This window comes from Ptiloglossa arizonensis, chromosome 13 (assembly GCF_051014685.1).
Source record: "Ptiloglossa arizonensis isolate GNS036 chromosome 13, iyPtiAriz1_principal, whole genome shotgun sequence".
NCBI lineage: Eukaryota > Metazoa > Arthropoda > Insecta > Hymenoptera > Colletidae > Ptiloglossa > Ptiloglossa arizonensis.
In genome coordinates this window covers 8,691,921-8,710,160 of record NC_135060.1, presented here as the reverse complement: position 1 = coordinate 8,710,160, position 18,240 = coordinate 8,691,921, and the positions used below count along the sequence as shown (strand labels likewise).

At 42.0% G+C, this 18,240-nt stretch overlaps 1 protein-coding gene across 3 annotated transcripts in view; it reads right to left on the bottom strand.

Moving 5' to 3' along the window:
- Positions 1-18,240, bottom strand: part of Chinmo (Chronologically inappropriate morphogenesis) — an 80,643-nt gene that overhangs the window by 27,915 nt on the left and 34,488 nt on the right. For all 3 annotated transcript variants that reach the window (XM_076325265.1, XM_076325264.1, XM_076325266.1), the window contains 4 exons: positions 7,624-7,844; positions 5,114-5,487; positions 3,917-4,164; positions 3,082-3,363 (listed from right to left, as the gene is read on the bottom strand). In XM_076325265.1, coding sequence (XP_076181380.1) covers positions 3,082-3,363; positions 3,917-4,164; positions 5,114-5,487; positions 7,624-7,844 — 1,125 coding nt within the window. The remainder of the gene's footprint in view (positions 1-3,081; positions 3,364-3,916; positions 4,165-5,113; positions 5,488-7,623; positions 7,845-18,240) is intronic.

Sequence of the window (18,240 nt, the reverse complement as noted above, 5' to 3'; positions counted from 1 at the left end):
TATATAGAGTATACTTTACTTTTTGTAAAATATCTAGGATATACCTTTTTTTTGTTAAGTATATAGGGTATACTTTACTTTATAAAATACTTAAGGTATACCTTTCTTTTTGTAAAATATCTAAGGTATACTTTACTTTATAAAATACCTAGGGTATACCTTTTTTCTTGTAAAGTATATAGGGTACAATCAAATTTTACAAAATTTTTTTATAAAATACCTACAGTATTATATCGAAGACGAATCGTCCGGGTACCGACCGTGTCGAGATCGGTTATATACATATATATAATATACACTTTACTTTTCCGTAAATATATATGTATAGCGTATACTTTGCATTTGCGTAAATATGTATGTACTGTATACTTTACTTTTTCGTAAATATGTATGTACTGTATACTTTACTTTTTCGTAAATATATACCTACCATACACTTTACTTTCTTGTCTACATATATATATAGTACATACTTTTAGCTGTGTAGAAATGAGACGTATTAATACGCAAAATATTTTAAATAATGCGTCACACGAACGTGACGTTGACCTTTCGCGTTCGCTACCGGTATTCCTGGTGGTAAACAATGTACGCCACGGACCGTGCCAAGTTTACGTGTAATTTTATTCACCGCATCTAGTGCACAATTTTAACTATATAGAAATAAGATCTTTCTCTCTCGAGAAAATCGAGCGTCGTTCGGTACTGCCATCTCTGATGGAAAATCGTCTGCCACGGAACTCGTTGTTTCTAATAAGTTTGTTCGATGTAGCGTAGACTTTACTCAGGAATAAAATTTAACAAATGCACCGAATACTTTAAATAACACGTCGCGCGATGATCGGCGAACGTACCCGATCGTAGCTGTAACGAAAAATCGACGGTCGTTCTGTAAATAATTTTCCAGACGACGAAGGGCCGACGAAGATAGATCGAGCAGCGCACCCTTCCGAAGGGACTGTTCGAACTTTGGTACACGGTCGATACGCTGACAAGGGCACTCGAGGAATTAGAAATTGAATTCTTCTTTTTTTAAAATACAAAAATACATCAAGCTGAAAGATACATCGTTCGATCTTTGTATCGAAATATAAACGAAAATCGAAAATGGAATTGCAAACAAACTACCCCTTCTCCTACGTATCGAGAGAACTAGTTTCTCCCGCGAGTTTACGAATTCAAGTTCGAATCGTCCGAAAGTCGCGTTCAATTATTGTGAAACTCGTTTCGAAGATATCGTACGAAACGTAAATCGAGAATTTTCGTGTCGAAATACGGTTGATAATATTTGTCAGATACCACGATTGTTGCAGATTCACGGAACTGCGTTAACGAAAATATTATGTACACTTATGGAAAATACCACCGATGGTGAATAAATGATATCATCGCGCGGTATAAATTACGCGTTCACGCGAGAGAAGCTTAACCGCGGTACGCGGGTAAATTTTTTTTGCAGAGAGGTTTCGGGTTCTGGGACGCGTATCACAAACGAATCACAAATTAGATTTCAAGGATTTCCGAGCGTGCATTTTTCCATCCTGTGGCCCGAATCGCTATTCCAAACACTCCGCGAGCAATCGAACAGAACGATCTAACTGGTAGGGGAAGAGAGAACTCGTAGTTGCAACATCAAGAAAGCTCCACGTGCAACCGATGATGCAACAATTAGCCGTGCATTTTGTAACATTAGATCCGGAGATCCTTGCCTTCTGGCAACGCACTGGCCCAGATAAAACGATGACACGGTTCTCGGTCCGGTTCGATCGAGAGAATTATTATATAGAGAGTAATTACCGGTAATCGTTGAATTTTAATTAACAGCGTCGTCGTCGTTGTTCGAACGATCACGTCTCGGTTGTACAACGCGTGTTAAACAAGCGAATATTTTTATTTCGAATCGGGGGCGAACCGAATGAGGTTTACCTTTGGTAGAGAATATTTTTGAGCGTCCTCGACACGCGTTCGCGTAATCGTTTACACGCGCGTTCTACGCTTTAAAAAGCGAGCCGAAGACACGTGGTACGCTCGCGAAAACTACGATAAACCTACGCGATCGACGATCCTCGAGCTCGTAGAGGATGTTCCAAAATTGAGTATCTAAATATTCCAAGCTCGCAGCGATCGTTTCGACGATGAAAACAAGTTAGATCCTATCCGTTTCCCGAGTTGGAAACAAGTTTTTTTTCTTTTTTACAACGAAAGAGATAGTTTTACAACATCCGTTTAACGTACGATTTCTACGAACTTCTCACGGAACTTATTCGTGAAAGTTTGTGAGCGAACGAAAATGTACTTACACCGGTTTGATAATGTCAATTGTAATAAAATATGTTCATCTTTAACCCTTTGAACTCGAGAGGAGAGCCTCGATCACCACCACAATTCAGTGTACTTCTTCCACATCGGGAAAATTGTTGTGATTTGAAATTGAAATTGGAAATTAGACAATACACTTTTTTAAGATGTAAATATATCTACGTCGAGCATTGAAATATAAATATTCCATTGCATATTAATTTTGCGATTTAAAAAATTTCATCAAGGCGCCAGTTTCAGGTAGCGAAAACGCTTCGAGTGCAAAGGGTTAATCCAAGTGACATTTTTCCATAGTTCGTCATAGTATTCGACCAAGATCTTCTACCAAGAGCGAAGGAATACGTTGAATTTCCAATACCGTTTGAAGATGATGCAACAAAAATCATCTCTGGTAGCTGTATGTACGAATGTGCATCTATACGGAAGATTCTATTCTACGGATACGTGTTATTTATTAAACAAAATAAGAATTTGTTACCACGACGAACGTATGACTTTCGAATCTCGCGAAGAACGCGCGAAAAAGCTATACCTTCAAAAATATTAATAAACTTCGATATATCGATCAAATAAAAATACCGAGTTATTGGGTTGTTCGGAAAGTCGTTTCGTTCTCCAAAATGGAAAATATATAATTTCGAGTGTTTCATTTTCACCAAAAAAAAACGAAATAACTTTACGAACAAACCAATATTGTTTGATCACAGCCATGAGCGAAAATTCAAATCTTAAATTGCAAGAAAATGGAGTCGTTTCGCTTACCATCGGGAGTAGAAACAGTGCCAGCCTTGTTGATCTTCGTGTTCCACATAGCGGGGGTGGTGGGTGCAGGACTGAGATCAGGAGTCGGTGGATGAGCCGGGGGCAACGGCACCATAGCGGAGCCCATTTGTGCACCATGCTGAAGGTGGTCCGAGTTCGAGCCATAGTGACTGCCATCGAACCCCCTACCCCCGGAATAAACTTCGCCCGACAATCTTTCCGCCAATTTTTCTGCCCTCTCCCGATCGGTCAGCGCCACCGGTTCTTGCTTTATCCGAAGATCTGCACAAATATATAAACATTTGGTCGAAATATATACACGCAACACCACGCACGAATTTCCGGAGAATTGTTCGTCCACGAGGGTGAAACATCTCCGAAGACCCTGGAAGGGTCTCGAAACATCCGACGACCCTACACGTTTCTAGATTATTCATATTTCGCTCTCGTTGATTATTAACTTTCGCTCGAATCGATCGTAACTGGTCCAAGAACAGGTAAATCAAAATTGGATTCAAAATTGGGAGAAGAATAAATCCAAGGTGTAAAATGTAGCGGAAGTTGTATAATATTTAAGGAACAACAACGAAACGAAACGTAGAACAAATTGTTCTTGTTAAATTTTAATTCATTCCCAAAGTGTACTTGCTAAACGACTCTAGGGGAACTCTTGCACGCCGTTAACTTCGTAAGGAACTTACGAAAATGATCGTAAGGAAAGTCTTATTATTAAGCCCGAACTACGGAGAAAGTGTTTCCAATTCTCAAGTATCCGGAGGTGTTTCGTTAACCGGCCGATCGGAAGGAACAACAATGTTGTACAAGGAGTGTTTACCTTCGGCTACGTTTTCCTTAAGATCGCAATTGCTACGTTCCTCGGACCTCGATCGTTCCAATTCCTGTTCCAATTCCGTTGGCGTGTGCGGCGCAGTGTGGGGATGTGCGGGCGTCTCCGAGGGGTGGGTAAACGGTTGATAGAAGTGGTTCTCCAGGAGAAGCGGATGTGGCGCGGATGCGGGCCGGAAGGCAGTACCGTCGCGTAACACACTCGCCCTTCCCAAAGCATCAACGTCGCTGGGCGATCTAAAAATATCCCCCCCGCCCCAATAGAAGATCCATGATGCGAAAGCGTGTTTAAATAACGATTACGAAAAGAATACTCGATCCGAGGGAACGAGTATTCGCACCTTCCGGTCGATAGGAAAAAAAGAAAAAAAAAAAAAGAAAAGCACGGTAACACTGTCGAACGCGCGCGAAATTAAAAATCCAAACGGTCGATATAGTAATCCGTCTTACGATCTCGTTTCACATCTCGTTACGGAAATACAGACACCTCTCGAGATCGATTCTATTTCAATCAAAAGTTCAAAAATTAACGTATCTTCGAATACGTTTAGTTCACTGTTCGTCACTCGGATATCGATCGAAACGATTTCATCCGAAGAGCGTTCAATCCACTCTTTTTGGTTCTCGGTGTTAACGATTTCGTATTTATTGTATTAAATTGTTCGGAATGTGATTTTCCAAAATGGAGAGTATACAATTTGATAAAGTATTTATACGCTCTAAAAGAATCGTGTTTCATTTCCACCAAAAAAAAAACGAAATCACTTTCCAAACAACCCGATACATATACATATGTAATATACAGTCGCGAGAGACTTTTGGAGAGTTATCAGTCCGTTATCGATCCGTCACGAAGCAACGTTACGTCGAAAGTAACCGAAGAAAAAAAAGAAAAAGAAAGAACCACCTTTGAAAGGAACCTTGCCCGTTAGGTGTCCTCGATTTTCGAAACTCGTAGAAAAGGATACTCCTCCGTTCGCGAGGACGCCGATTTCTCGGATAACGCGGCAATTAATTACGCGGCGGCGCTGTGTGCCGTGAGACGATCAATTACGATGCGTGGAATGCGCGCGACGATTCGATCGGTATTAGAACGTCGAAAGGTCGTACGGTTTGCCCGGTGCGTTCGTATCGCTCGGAAACGAAGTCCTTCGCGGCGTAAAGGCGTAAGGTAAGAAGGGCTTACCTCATCAGCCTTTTCGGGGGGCTTTCGTAATAGTGAGAGGTAGAGTAGACGCTGGGCACGGTGTAGGCAGGGGCGGGCGACGGTGCCGGTGTGGGGGTCCTCTTCATGGTGTTTCTCACCATGGTTGCTTCACCCGCTTCGGCCAAGTCGCTCACCTCGCCGACGCCGCCGCCGCCGATACCACCGCCCACGCTACCGCTTACGCTACCGCCCACGTTACCGCTGACACCGCCACTGTTCTCACTACCACCGCCACCACCGCCGCCACCGCCGCCGCCGCTACCACCCCCGGTGTCCGTCGACGAGTTGTTGCTCTCCGCGGCATGCCTCTGCGCCACTGCCAATTTTTCGTGCTCGATGGACAGACCCTTTACCTGAGAAACAATTCCACATTTTAACATTAGAACTATTAGTGGTGAACGTATCGTTATTCGTATCGAACCGGATACGTTTCTTCGAGATTTGAATTTTTCTCGAGAATTATTGACTGTAACGTTTCGAGCTTTGAATTTGTTTGAGAATTAGCGACTGTAAAGTTTCGAGCTTTGAATTTTTCTTGAGAAGTATCGACTGTAACGATTCGAGTTTAAAATTTTTTTGAGTATTATTGACTGTAACGATTCGACTTTAAAATTTTTTTGAGTATTATTGACTGTAACGATTCGAACTTTGAATTTTTTTGAGAATCAGCGACTGTAACATTTTGAGCTTTGAATTTTTTTGAGAATCAGTAATTGTAACATTTCGAGCTTTGAATTTTTTTGAGAACTATTGACTGTAACGTCTCCAACTTTAAATTCTTGACTCGAGGCTGAAAATCCGATACACTGCAACGCGAGGCAGAGAAAACGTCGAGAAATGAATTGTTCGTTACTCGTGCACCGATAAAGTTTACGCGTTGATAAATTGTCACGAGCCCGATCTCAATGAAAGGTTCGTGAATAGGTAGAAACGTTACACCTATGGTCGACCGTTTGCATAGATAGCGAGTAATTTACGAGATGTTTCACAATAAAGATCACGGTTCGCACACCGATGTACGTGCGCCATCGCGCGTTTCTCAAGCAAAGCGGTAAGCAACTTGTAATGACCGTTGCTTCGTAATCATGCGCCTGAAGTTTGAATCTTGTCGAGGTCCGTTTCAATTTATGTAGAAAATAATATTTCGTAATGATTTCTCCTTCATTTAACACGTTCACCGCGGAATGGAATATACTACATCTGTGTATATATCCCGTATCGTGTATCGTTCTGGGCGCGCCATACTTTATTAAATTTACGTTACACGGTGCTAAGAGTGATCTCTATCTTGGTGATTTTTCTATTGCATTCGTCGAAATTTACAAACTACGATCAAAGTGTCTACTTTTCTCTAAAATCGTACAAACGCGTTAACCCGATTTCTTACTTTGAAATTGAAATCTCACGTTTGGGTCAGATGGCGAATGCAACCCACGAACGACACGATCTTCGCCGTGAAATGTCTGGTAAATAATCGAATCTCCGTATAACGACCAATCGTGTGTAACTTTTGATACTCGACCTGACGAACAAATTTAATTAAAATCGATGTCTAATATTTCACGCTGTTCCCTTGTCAGACCTTTGAGATTCATCTTGTCTCGCGCAACAGACTACCGGCAAGACTGAGCTATTTTGGACCACTGCTGCGTAAACATATTCCAAGACTGACATTAAGGATATTAATCGGCTTACAGGGAAATTCGAAAACGTATAGTCGGTACAAATTCGTTTTCCAGAAATATTTCACCGACTAAATTCTACTACGGATTATCGTTCCAAATTGATTTTTGGAAGTCGTCTCCATTCGTGCAAGTATCCAATTACATGTTCTTATTGTATTCACTTTCGAGCGAAATGAGAAATGCAACGCTCGGGATTGTGCTCTAAACGCTATAACATTGAGATCGGTGCAACTATTACGATGATCACATGCAGGTGTTTAACATTGGCTAGGTGTTTAACATTTCGTCTCACAGATATAAGTGACATTACAATATAAGAATCGTGATAAATTTATAATTTCCTGGACTCTTCTCGATACTTTCTTAATACGAAAACACGTAGAATTACAATATTCGACGATTTTAATTTCACAGAAAAATCCGAATTCTAAATACGATTCGTAAGACAATTTCGACTGCATGCAGATACACGAGACGCGATCTCTTGTATCTTATGCGGAAAAACTATACCGATAAGAAGTGCAGTGCTGCAGTATTGCACAACAGGATTTATCTACCGCAGCAAAGCATTGGAGGTTTTCTAACGCGACTGGTAATAGAGTCTCATCCCGGTTCTCGAACGAGCATCGACGCAGCGTCTTCCCGTTCCTCCCTACGACGTTTAAAACAGGAACTCCTGACCATTAATCGTGGCCAAAAATAAAAGAAAGTGTTCACCGAGGAATGCAAAGTACGCGTCCGCGTCCGTGCGCACGTGACTGCTATTCGAGGCAATTATTTAAGAAAAAGGAATAAGTCGCATACTTGGAGGTATTCGGCCGCTTTGAGGAAAGAGCTGAGAGATTCCTGGGACACGTGTACCTCGCCACGGTACATGAATTCAAGAAGGGAGGCCATATTGTGGGCACTCGTCCCGTCGAGAATAACGATCAGTCCCGCGGGAGAAGGAGGCATTCCTTCGAAGAGCTCTTGAAAGTGCTTGCTGCATGCTGCGAGGATTAACCTATGTGCCTTGAACGTTACCCCTGAAACATATGCAAAAACAACGATTCGTTACTCATCCGGAATATCGCAAGGGGATACACATTGTCGCGCAGTTGCTTCTGACAACCGCGAACGATACTTCGATCGAAGTTTATCTCCTAGTGTTTCCTTGGCGAGGTTGCCTCGACTCGATCACAAATTTCGTATTGAATTTTCTTTAGACGGAGAAAAAGAGATGTAATTGCTATCAAAGATTAGTTTTAGAGTCGTGAACACAGAGAGATGTAACTGCTATCAAAGATTAGTTTTAGAGTCGTGAACACAGAGAGATGTAACTGCTATCAAAGATTAGTTTTAGAGTCGTGAACACGGAGAGATGTAACTGCTATCAAAGATTAGTGTTAGAGTCGTGAACACGGAGAGATGTAACTGCTATTAAAAATTAGTTTTAAAGTCGTGAACACAGAGAGATGTAACTGCTATCAAAATTTATTTTTAGAGTCGTGAACAGAGAAAGATGTAACTGCTACCAAAATTTATTTTTAGAGTCGTGAACACAGAGAGATGTAATTGCTATCAAAGATTAGTTTTAGAGTCGTGAACACAGAGAGATATAACAGCTATCAAAAATTGGTTTTAAAGTCGTGAACACAGAGAGATGTAACTGCTATCAAAATTTATTTTTAGAGTCGTGAACACAGAGAGATGTAATTGCTATCAAAAATTAGTTTTAGAGTCGTGAACACAGAGAGATGTAACTGCTATCAAAAATTGGTTTTAGAGTCGTGAACACAGAGAGATGTAACTGCTATCAAACATTAGTTTTAGACTCGTGAACAGAGAAAGATGTAATTGCTATTAAAAATTATTTTTAGAGTCACGTGTATTTGTACCCTTTCGAGTTAGGCTCCCCCGCAGTAGAAACAAGAAGAACATCGAGTTAGAAGGAGTTTCAATTGTTTCGCGTTGTTGGATCTTTTTACAAATTATCGAGGTATTTTTCCACGAGTTAACGATACTAAGGGTAGCATAGCTTCGAATCTTGATTTTGGTTGATTATTACGCTATCGATTACCAAAATTGATCGTTCGTAACGAATTCACTGTCCACGGGGTATTTCTTCCTCACTGGTTCATGTATATTATTCTCATCTTTCTAGCACCGCGTAGAATGCCATTACGTTTGACCCTGAACTACCAGTTACACGTTTAGTATTGCGTCTTATCGCAAACATGTGAAGTAACTGACTGATTTTTTCAGAGCACACTGTACAAATTTACCGTCCATATTAAACCGTCCGTTGCATGAATTCTATTTTTTACAATCTGCAGAACTAGTAGACGTTCCTGTAACAAAATACCACGCGGAAATCCTTTAAAATTCCCATAGGGAACTTTACAGGAATTTTTGTTACAGTACGACGATGGAGGGTTAATTTCTAAATCACGGTTTGGTCTCGTTTGTACAAAAACAACGTAAGATGTGTGCGACTGAACGAATGAACAATCCGTTTGGTAGGAATTGAGAGTTGAATATTCCACGTTATGTTCGTGTACAACGAGGCTAGACAACGCAATTCCACGCGTACAAAAACCGATTAATGTTGATAGGGTTGGACCGTGACGTTTTCCACGAGATACTCCCCGTTCTGTCCTTTTTTTTCTCACGGCTTTCATCGTCCCGGAGGACCGCGGGAATTTTGGCGTGCAAAGGAAGTGGTGACCGTCGAACCCTTTTTTTCCACTCGTTCTCTATTTCCCTTTCCGAGAGAGCATAAAGAACCCAAGCATGCCAGCTTGACGTCGATGCCCTTTCTTGCAGCCCGTTGGATATCTAGGTCATCTTCGGACACGATCTTCCGTAATTTACAATTCACGTACGCAAGTGTAACGTGCGTGTAATACGATATGGTGCGCGTCTAACGTATATGGCACCGTATAGCTTGTAAAACAAATCCGTGAGGAAAATATTTTTGCCGTCTTGTTCCCCCGATCGTAGATTCGAACTAGAACAATCGCGATCAATGGGAGACGAAAGAAAAAATGTAAATATTCATTTATTAAACGTTCAGGCAAATTCACTATTTCAACCTCGGTGGATTCGTCGTTGTACATCGATGCGTTTGTTCAATCGTTCAATTTGAATAGAACTCGATAAATACTTGATGAATACGTGCACATCGGATGTAGTATATTTTCTTCAATATTACACCGCTCAACCCTTTTACTACCACTATAATAATATAGTTCGATTTTTATAAATAGTGTTGACATACATTAAAAATCATTTCGACAAAACAGAGTTTATTACCATCGGTCGTTTGAGTGTCGTTACAGTTCGGTGATAAGAGTCGTCGTAAATACATTAAAAGCTCGCAAAACTTTGAAGTATAACAACATAACATCCTTGAAATATTTTAGGAGGATTCGCGAACCACAGGTGAGGAAAAGGTGTGTAAAAACTTTAAAATACAAATTATCATATACATATTTACGATAAAACTGATAAAAGAACGCTTAAAATGTTCTAAAAACGTTGAAATTTGTTCTAACTTTTGAATAATTTTTGAATAAGAAGGTTGAGACGATCAGAGAATCGCGTTTCGAGAGAATTTTAAACGTTAAATCGAATAACAAAAACGCAAGAAACGTGTATTTAATATAGCGATATATCTCGCGAATCTCCTAACTTCTACAGTTAGGAGTTGGATGCCTTACTGAGCGTTGAAGTCACCGGTATAGATACGATACCGTAATAGTTTCGAGCGGTATAATTCGGTACTACGGACAGTGAAAATGCGAATTTTTTCACTCGAATTGCGAAAAATAAAATATACGCAAGAACGCGTGATCGAATTCTTTTCCCTTCGCGATATTCCAACGTGGTCGATACATTTTTCGACGGTTCGCGTCCAGCGATGTTAACGTGGACACGCGTGTATAAATAATTAAAGAGACGCGACGTAACAAGCCGAAGGGACAAGGTATTATTTATTACGTAGTCTATCGTATTACCGCTTTCGATCGAGACACCTGACAAACTCCACGAGAACCTTGTCACTGCTCGACTATGCACGAATTGAGGAAGATGCGAGGAGACGCAATAACACGATATCTTCCGAATAAGGAAATCAAGCAACACCAAAAAAAAAAAGAAAAAAAAGAGAGAAGAAGAAGAAGAAGAAGACGTGCAAGCAGCGCCCGGCCAGGTGGCCGAAACCACCTGCCTTTCGGAATGGCTCGCCTAACTAAAGCGTATCGGGTTCTTCAAGGTTCCTTGGTATTCGGAAGATGCGTAGAAAAAAGCAAACTCGGAACACTTCCCGGCGCAACCTTCCAAACTCCACGTGTACATAAACAAATGGTTTCGTTTTCGTTTCGCTCGATCGAAATAAAATTCGGGAAAACGATCGCTCGATCGAACACGGGATCACCTTCGACGCAACAGCTCCGTATCTACATTTAGTATATCGAAAGTACGTTTCGATGATTTCGATCCGATCGTGTTCGTTTTCGTCCGGGAACAATGTTAAATATTCATGACCGCGTCTTCGAAAATTTGTATTTCCTGGTAACGGGACGAGAAAGAGCGATTGGTCGAGATAATAGTTATAAAAACACTCGCGGTGAAAATCGTCTGTGGAAAGTGGAGGGTGGTCGAATCGTAACGATTTATGCGGAAACACAAGGATTCGAGTATTTGCAACTTGCCAAATATAGCATCGTGCGTATCGTTACAGGTATCCGAGCCAAATATACATCCTGGATGTGTGCAGGGGCCAACGACCCAGTCGCGTGTGCGTGTGTGGGCGTTTTGCGTACCGTGTTCCTGGCTTATGCCATCGCTTATGCCAACGACTCGCGAACCAGGACCCGGAAAACGCGCGTGGCATTCTCGCGTCCTTTGTGTGCCTCGGCGCAGCGAGAATAATACGAGAACGTGTCTCAATGATTGCTTCTCGAAAAAAATCCTAAGAGTTTCTGTGTACCACAGTGTGGTACAATTACTCTCGTAGCTTCGAGAGAAATAACGAAATTAATAAAAAAAAGAAAAAGTGAAATATTTCGTGCGAGTTCGATCGACGAATCTCGAGACAAAAGACTCGAGAATAGTCTTTTGTATTTAAATAAAATTTATTTCTATTATGTTAAATATCCTTCGAAGAAAATGCAGATTTTTCTTCACGATCGTCGACACGAACGCGCAAATTTTACCGATTCAAATAATTGGACGATCGTCTGATTAAGTGTAACTTTCTCGCTGAATGAGCATCCAATATTTTGAATGTACCAGTACGTTACGTAAGCTAGACACTCGACGAAAATATTACTATATCAAGTATTTGATGTACACCTTCCATTCGAACGGGTCGGTGATTATGAAAGTAGTTCGAGTAAATGTATTTGAAAATTTTTTCCCGATTTTCAACCGAACCTGTTTTAAAAATTACCAATCGCACGTGTGATCTATTCGTTGTAGCTTTTCGAGAAGACATTGTACACAGATTGCTTCGAGCTGTGTACCGATAAATTATCGTCGTATTTGGAAAGGAAATATTTTAATTTACCTTTATAAAATGATCTAGAATTATAGCTTAGATTTTATTACAATCGATTCTTCGAATTACCATTGATAATTGCTTGAAAATTACCAATTGTACGTGTGATCCATTCGTTCTGGCTCTTCGAGAAGACATTGTACACCGATTGCTTCGAGCTGCGTACCGATAAATTATCGTCGTATTTTGAAAGAAAATATTTTAATTTACCTTCGTAAAATGATCTCGAATTATAGCTTAGATTTTATTACAATCGATTCTTCGAATTACCGTTGCCGGTTCAAGGATTGATTCACCGAGATGATTCACCTTCGTTCGAAACGATGTTCGATCGGTTGTTAACCGTTATAAAATACCAGCCGGTATCGATTAATGAAACGCAACGTCCCTGACGAAAATTTTACTCGAATCTTGACGTGCACCGCATATTTCTCCGTCGAGTCGCGATGTAACGTGGACACGCGTTGCAAAAAGTATTGCGAGAACGATTATGTAACCGAAAAGATCTCGCGAGCGTGTTTGTTGTGTACGGTCGTACCGTCATCCAGTCATTGGACGGTTGCGAGTAAGATTTTAGCTGAATGAACCAGTAAACAGATAATGCGCGGATATTTCTCATTGTTTATATACTGCTGTTTTACCGCTATCGTCGGAGCAACATTATCGCGCAACCATTTCTACAAAGTTTCTAATCGCTCGTATTAATAGCCCGTTTGAATCGTACGATAATAAATAATCGAATACATTATATCGTATTGATAGCTAGGGTAAAACAAAACAAGAAGTTGGCTTTCGAAACACCACGGATCGAAACTTCAACCGCCGTGGAACTTTCGGTTATTGCGACAAATTTGCTTACGCGACGCAATGTTTGCACATTTTACGACCGGGGGATTAGTGCACGCGACTGTGAAAAAAAAGGAAGAAAAAAAGAATAAAGAAACGATCGAATTGGCGAAAATTCACGCGGGAAAATATCGTTCGAGAACGAAGAAATGTTCCTTTTATTTTATTTTATTTTTTCTTTTTTTTTTTCACGCACGGAAAATCCATCGAGTCGAGGCGTCATCGTGATCAGACGAGCGTCGTCGAACAATCGGTGGACGGTATCTCTTAATGGAAGCCATTAACCTCGGAACGAGAAATTAATTTACGATACCTAGAGCCTTCTTGTCGGAGGAAACTTGCAAATAACACGCGCGCAGTTACGCAACGGGACAATGCACTCTTTGCGGGCGATCTATTCATACACCAAGGCCAGCTGGTATAGAGTTTTATGGGCTAGGGTTTTTCGGTTTACCTACGATGGTCATCGTTTCCTACTCCATCGCGGACGATGATTCTATTACTCCGCGCACGTCTAACGCTGTGTCCGCGGACCCGGAAGTGGCATAAATTAATTTTCCCCGTACCGTTTTCGACGGAAACGATCTCGATCGCATCTCCGGGTTCGTTTCCCGCCGAAACGTGTCTCGCGAACCATTCGATTCTTCCGCGATAAATACGAGGAAAAGATTCCCCGAACGTGCGCCCAGTTATCATTATTATTATTAGAAGGTCCGACACCGGTCGGCCGTAAACAAGTTTTTGCCAATCGGAGCGCTCCGCTCCGAAAAATTAAATTTTTTTTTTTAACGAGTGGTCCCGTCCATAGTAAATACGGACTAACTTTAGCGCGCGACGATCGTTCAACCGACGAAGTGTATAGAGTTCCCTCGAGGCTTCCTGTTATTCGTGCAAATAAATAACTCGAACACCGTTCTAGAATTTTATTCTCGCCCGTGGAATTAGAATCGCGAGCATCGCCGTACTAAATATAAAATCAACTATTTCCGAGCGATAAATTTGCAAGAATGGTCCTGCGCTCTATATAAAACGAAAATTTATCAGTTCTTTCACGGGTGTGCGACGATATGCCCTCGTTCGAAACATCAACGATCGGAACTTGGATCGCGTAATCGCGTACGGAAAATTTCGTCTCGTGCACCGAGCGATCGTCACGCTCCAGGAACGTATAGCGATCGGTTTGTATACGCGAATAGAATTCTTTTTGCGTAAAATCGGTCTACAATCTACGCGATACTCGTACTCTGCAATATTTGTGTTCTTCTCCCGTTCTTCAACCTCTCTTGTACTCCGTATCGGGGGATACTTTCCGTGAGTAAATAGAAAGAAAAAAAATTATATCTGGTGTACCCTGGTCGGTCCATGTTTTATCGATGGCGCCACGGTATCTGTGCGTAACAACGAAGAAACCTTTTTCGTCCCCGATACGAAGCTCCATCCCCCTGCATCGCGTGCAGGTCCGAAGATCTCCGTCGTTCCTTTATCCGCGCTAGATAGATACATACATCGTTGACACGCGGTTCGTGGCCTCGCGAAAGAGATAAGGGGGCCCGATTCGATCGAAAGACGGGCCGTGTAGCGACAAAGGCAGTCAACGGGGCGAAAACGACGGTCAATGCCCGCACAAGGTCGGCGATGCAGAGCGCGCGAGCTAGTTCCCCTCTATGCCTAAATTTTGCCGCCAGATTCCACGTTAAACGGGTGCGTGATGAACGCATGCACGAGCCCCGGAGCTCGGCTAGAATCCGAGCGGGCCAATCGGCACGCTCGGCTTCCTTTGGTTCCGGCCAATGGCCGCGCAGCACCAAGGTCGCTCCGCTCGCACATGTTCCAACCGACGTATTACGACGACGATTCCGAGCCGAGCGTACCAACGAACGAATGAACGAACGAACGAACGAACGAACGAACGAACGAGGAGGCGAGAAAGAACGAAGAATCGAACGCGCGAAAATCAACACGTGGGGAGACCACCGTGGGAGAGGGGGTGGCCGTGAGCTTTGAAACTTCATCGCGCGGCCCGAGAAATCGGCATGCGCGACCACGTGGATATCACCGTGCACAACCGCACGTGGCTGCACGTGGACGCTTCGCGGAATAGACCGAACGAACGAATATACCTACTCGCCTTCGATGAACAACGAACACTCTGTCCGTGGACAATCCGTGACTGCATTAATCGCTCTACGGACGTTGGAACCTCGACGACGATTAGAACCGAGACGATTCCGGGCGACAGTAATGTTATTGATTCGTGGAACGAGGATCTCCGGACACACTGGTTTCGGTCACCGGACAATTTATTTCCAGACTACGAAGACATCGTACTCCAATTTTCCTACGTAAACATTTCACCAGATTCGTTTCTATACGGAACATTCCGATCCCGATCGGAAAGCGAGTAGAGGACTAGGAGCATTCGAGTGGACACTGAACTCGATGTACAGATTTTTTGAGATCTGTTCGCAAATTGGCGACCAAGTGTGCCCGTTTACTTTGAAACCTAACACCGCCGTTTATTTTTCGTATCTCGAAACAAGCTCGAACGAATCTCCGGGTTCGGTGTATCGCCGGTGCTAGATGAGAATCAAATATTTGCAACTGGTATTCTTCGGTTTGTAACCACACGGCCACGCTGTACGTTCGGTTTAATTTAATCTTACGAAAGGCGCACGACCTTTTTTAACCTCGACGGTCGCACGGTGTCCGAGGGACGGTACCCCTGAAAAGAAAAAAGGAAAAAAAGAGAGAAGAAAAAATGTTTCCCCACGGACGCGAGGTCATTTTTGAGATCGGATTCGAAAGCAACCTTCGACCGTGTCTTGCCTGCGCTCAATTATGTAATTACTTTTCTGCTATGTACAAATTCGTCCAATTCGTCCACCGACGAGGTTACGATAATAATAATAATCAAATTTCCCGAATAACGTGACGCGACGTGTTTCAAGAATTTCGATAGAATTATTTACAAAAATTGATCCGCGATTCCCCGCGAGCCGATGGTCAATCGAACGTAACCGAAACGCGCGCGGCAACGCTTTTTTTTACAAAGACGTCGTTCCGTGCGGGGAAAAAAAAGAAAGAAACATATTTAACGAAAAGTTCGAACGTGTCTCGCGACATCGAGAGAGATATCGCCGCTTCGGAGTTATATTTGTACGCGTTGCGTCTGTTCCAACAAAAGCCCGTAAATGCAGGCACGAGTGGGTAAGCCGAAGCGTTGTGTAATTGTGTCATTGACCCACTTTGCCCGTCACGATGATTAACTCTCGATTCGAGAGAATTTTCGGCAAGGGGGCACCTGCATTCCGAGAAATTTCACCCGTGTATCGTATCGCGTGAATTTCACCGTGTTTTGTTATATATATATATACATATGTGTGTATATTTATATATATATATATGTATATATGTGTATACGTATATTGTATTATTTGAAGAACGACACGCTCCTTTCCGAAACGGGCGACGCATAATGTTATCGATCTACCTCGAACGCCACATGGTATGTAATACTTTAGTAATCTGATAACAGCAGCAGTGCTATCAACACCGTGGTGTTTCGCAACTCTGCGTTTGCCTTGTAATACTAACGAATACCCGGTCCTTGAAATTATAGTTCCACACGCTCGACGCAATGTTTTCCAACCTCGATGCTCGATCGACTGCGATTCCACTGATAATTGAACGGTCGTAATGTCGACGATTAGAAGAACGAAACGCAATAACTTATTTGGAAACGTACATGTGTACGGTCCACTTTCGTGTAAACGAAACGAAATTTTTCACACCAACACCGCTCTACGAAATTATAATATTAATTTCGCCCGATAGAGGCTTCCTCTCGGCGAACGAATCGAGCAAAATACGCGTTACTCGTATCGCATCGGGGTCATCCGAAAATGATTTCACGTTGTTCCGGTTAAACATCTTCTAACGTATACACGCCAGCATCTCTAAAAATACTGTTTGCGTGACGAGTAATTGTAAAGTTACGGTACTTTTATGCCGCCCGTGGCTCCATAATATTCCACGAATTCCAAACTTCCAAATACGCATAATGTGCCCGCGAAGCCGGCTAAACGTTTCTGGTTATGGACGTCACGTTTCTAACAGAAATGGCAGCTGGCAAAGAAGGACTTTGGCAACCGACTACGCTTCGAATCCCCGGCTTGAACATTTTCGAACACTTCGATGACTATTCATGGCCGTATCAATGACTTTCAAATATCGCCAATGATCCGTTTCAACGACTGCTCCAAATTACGATGCACTCGCTCTCTTTTCTAAACGCGAATAAATTTCGCGACTCGTCTTTGCAACACCCTGCTACTCCATCTTGTATATTTATTAATTATCCCAAAAGATATCTCTTTTTCGAGAAAGATTTCGTTTTCCAAAATGGAGAATATACAATTCAGTAAAATGTTTATACATTCTACAAAAATCGTGTTTCATTTTCACCAAAAAAAAAAAACGAAATTACTTTCCGAACGACCCAAATATTCTACGTATAGATAATTACGAGAAATTGTTATACCTTTCGTGTAAAATTCTATTTTCTCCGCGAAAAAGATAAAAATCTATGATTTTGATAAATGATTCAATTGATGATACGTTGTGGAAATTGGAATCACTTCGAACATCGTTCGAAAGGAATCGTGAAGCTTCGAGTGTCTTCTTAAAGAAGCTTTAAGGTTTTGAAAAATTACATTTGTTACAAATAGATGTATGGAAATTGTATCGCGAACGACAGTTCCTCCAAGATCGTGGAAAATTTGAAACAATTTCGAGAACTCGTCGAGATTTCCGAATTCGAATAATACTCGAAACGAGTCGAAAGTTAGGTTACATATACGGTGTGATTCATTGTGGCTTGTGCTCATCGCTACTCGTAACGGACATGAAAAATCTTCGCGTCACACGTAGATACAACAGATTAACGACTAATTTCGAAACGGAGTCCGATATTTCGGAGTTTCGCCTATAAATACGCGATACAATTGATCGTTGTTACACGCACGGGATGAACC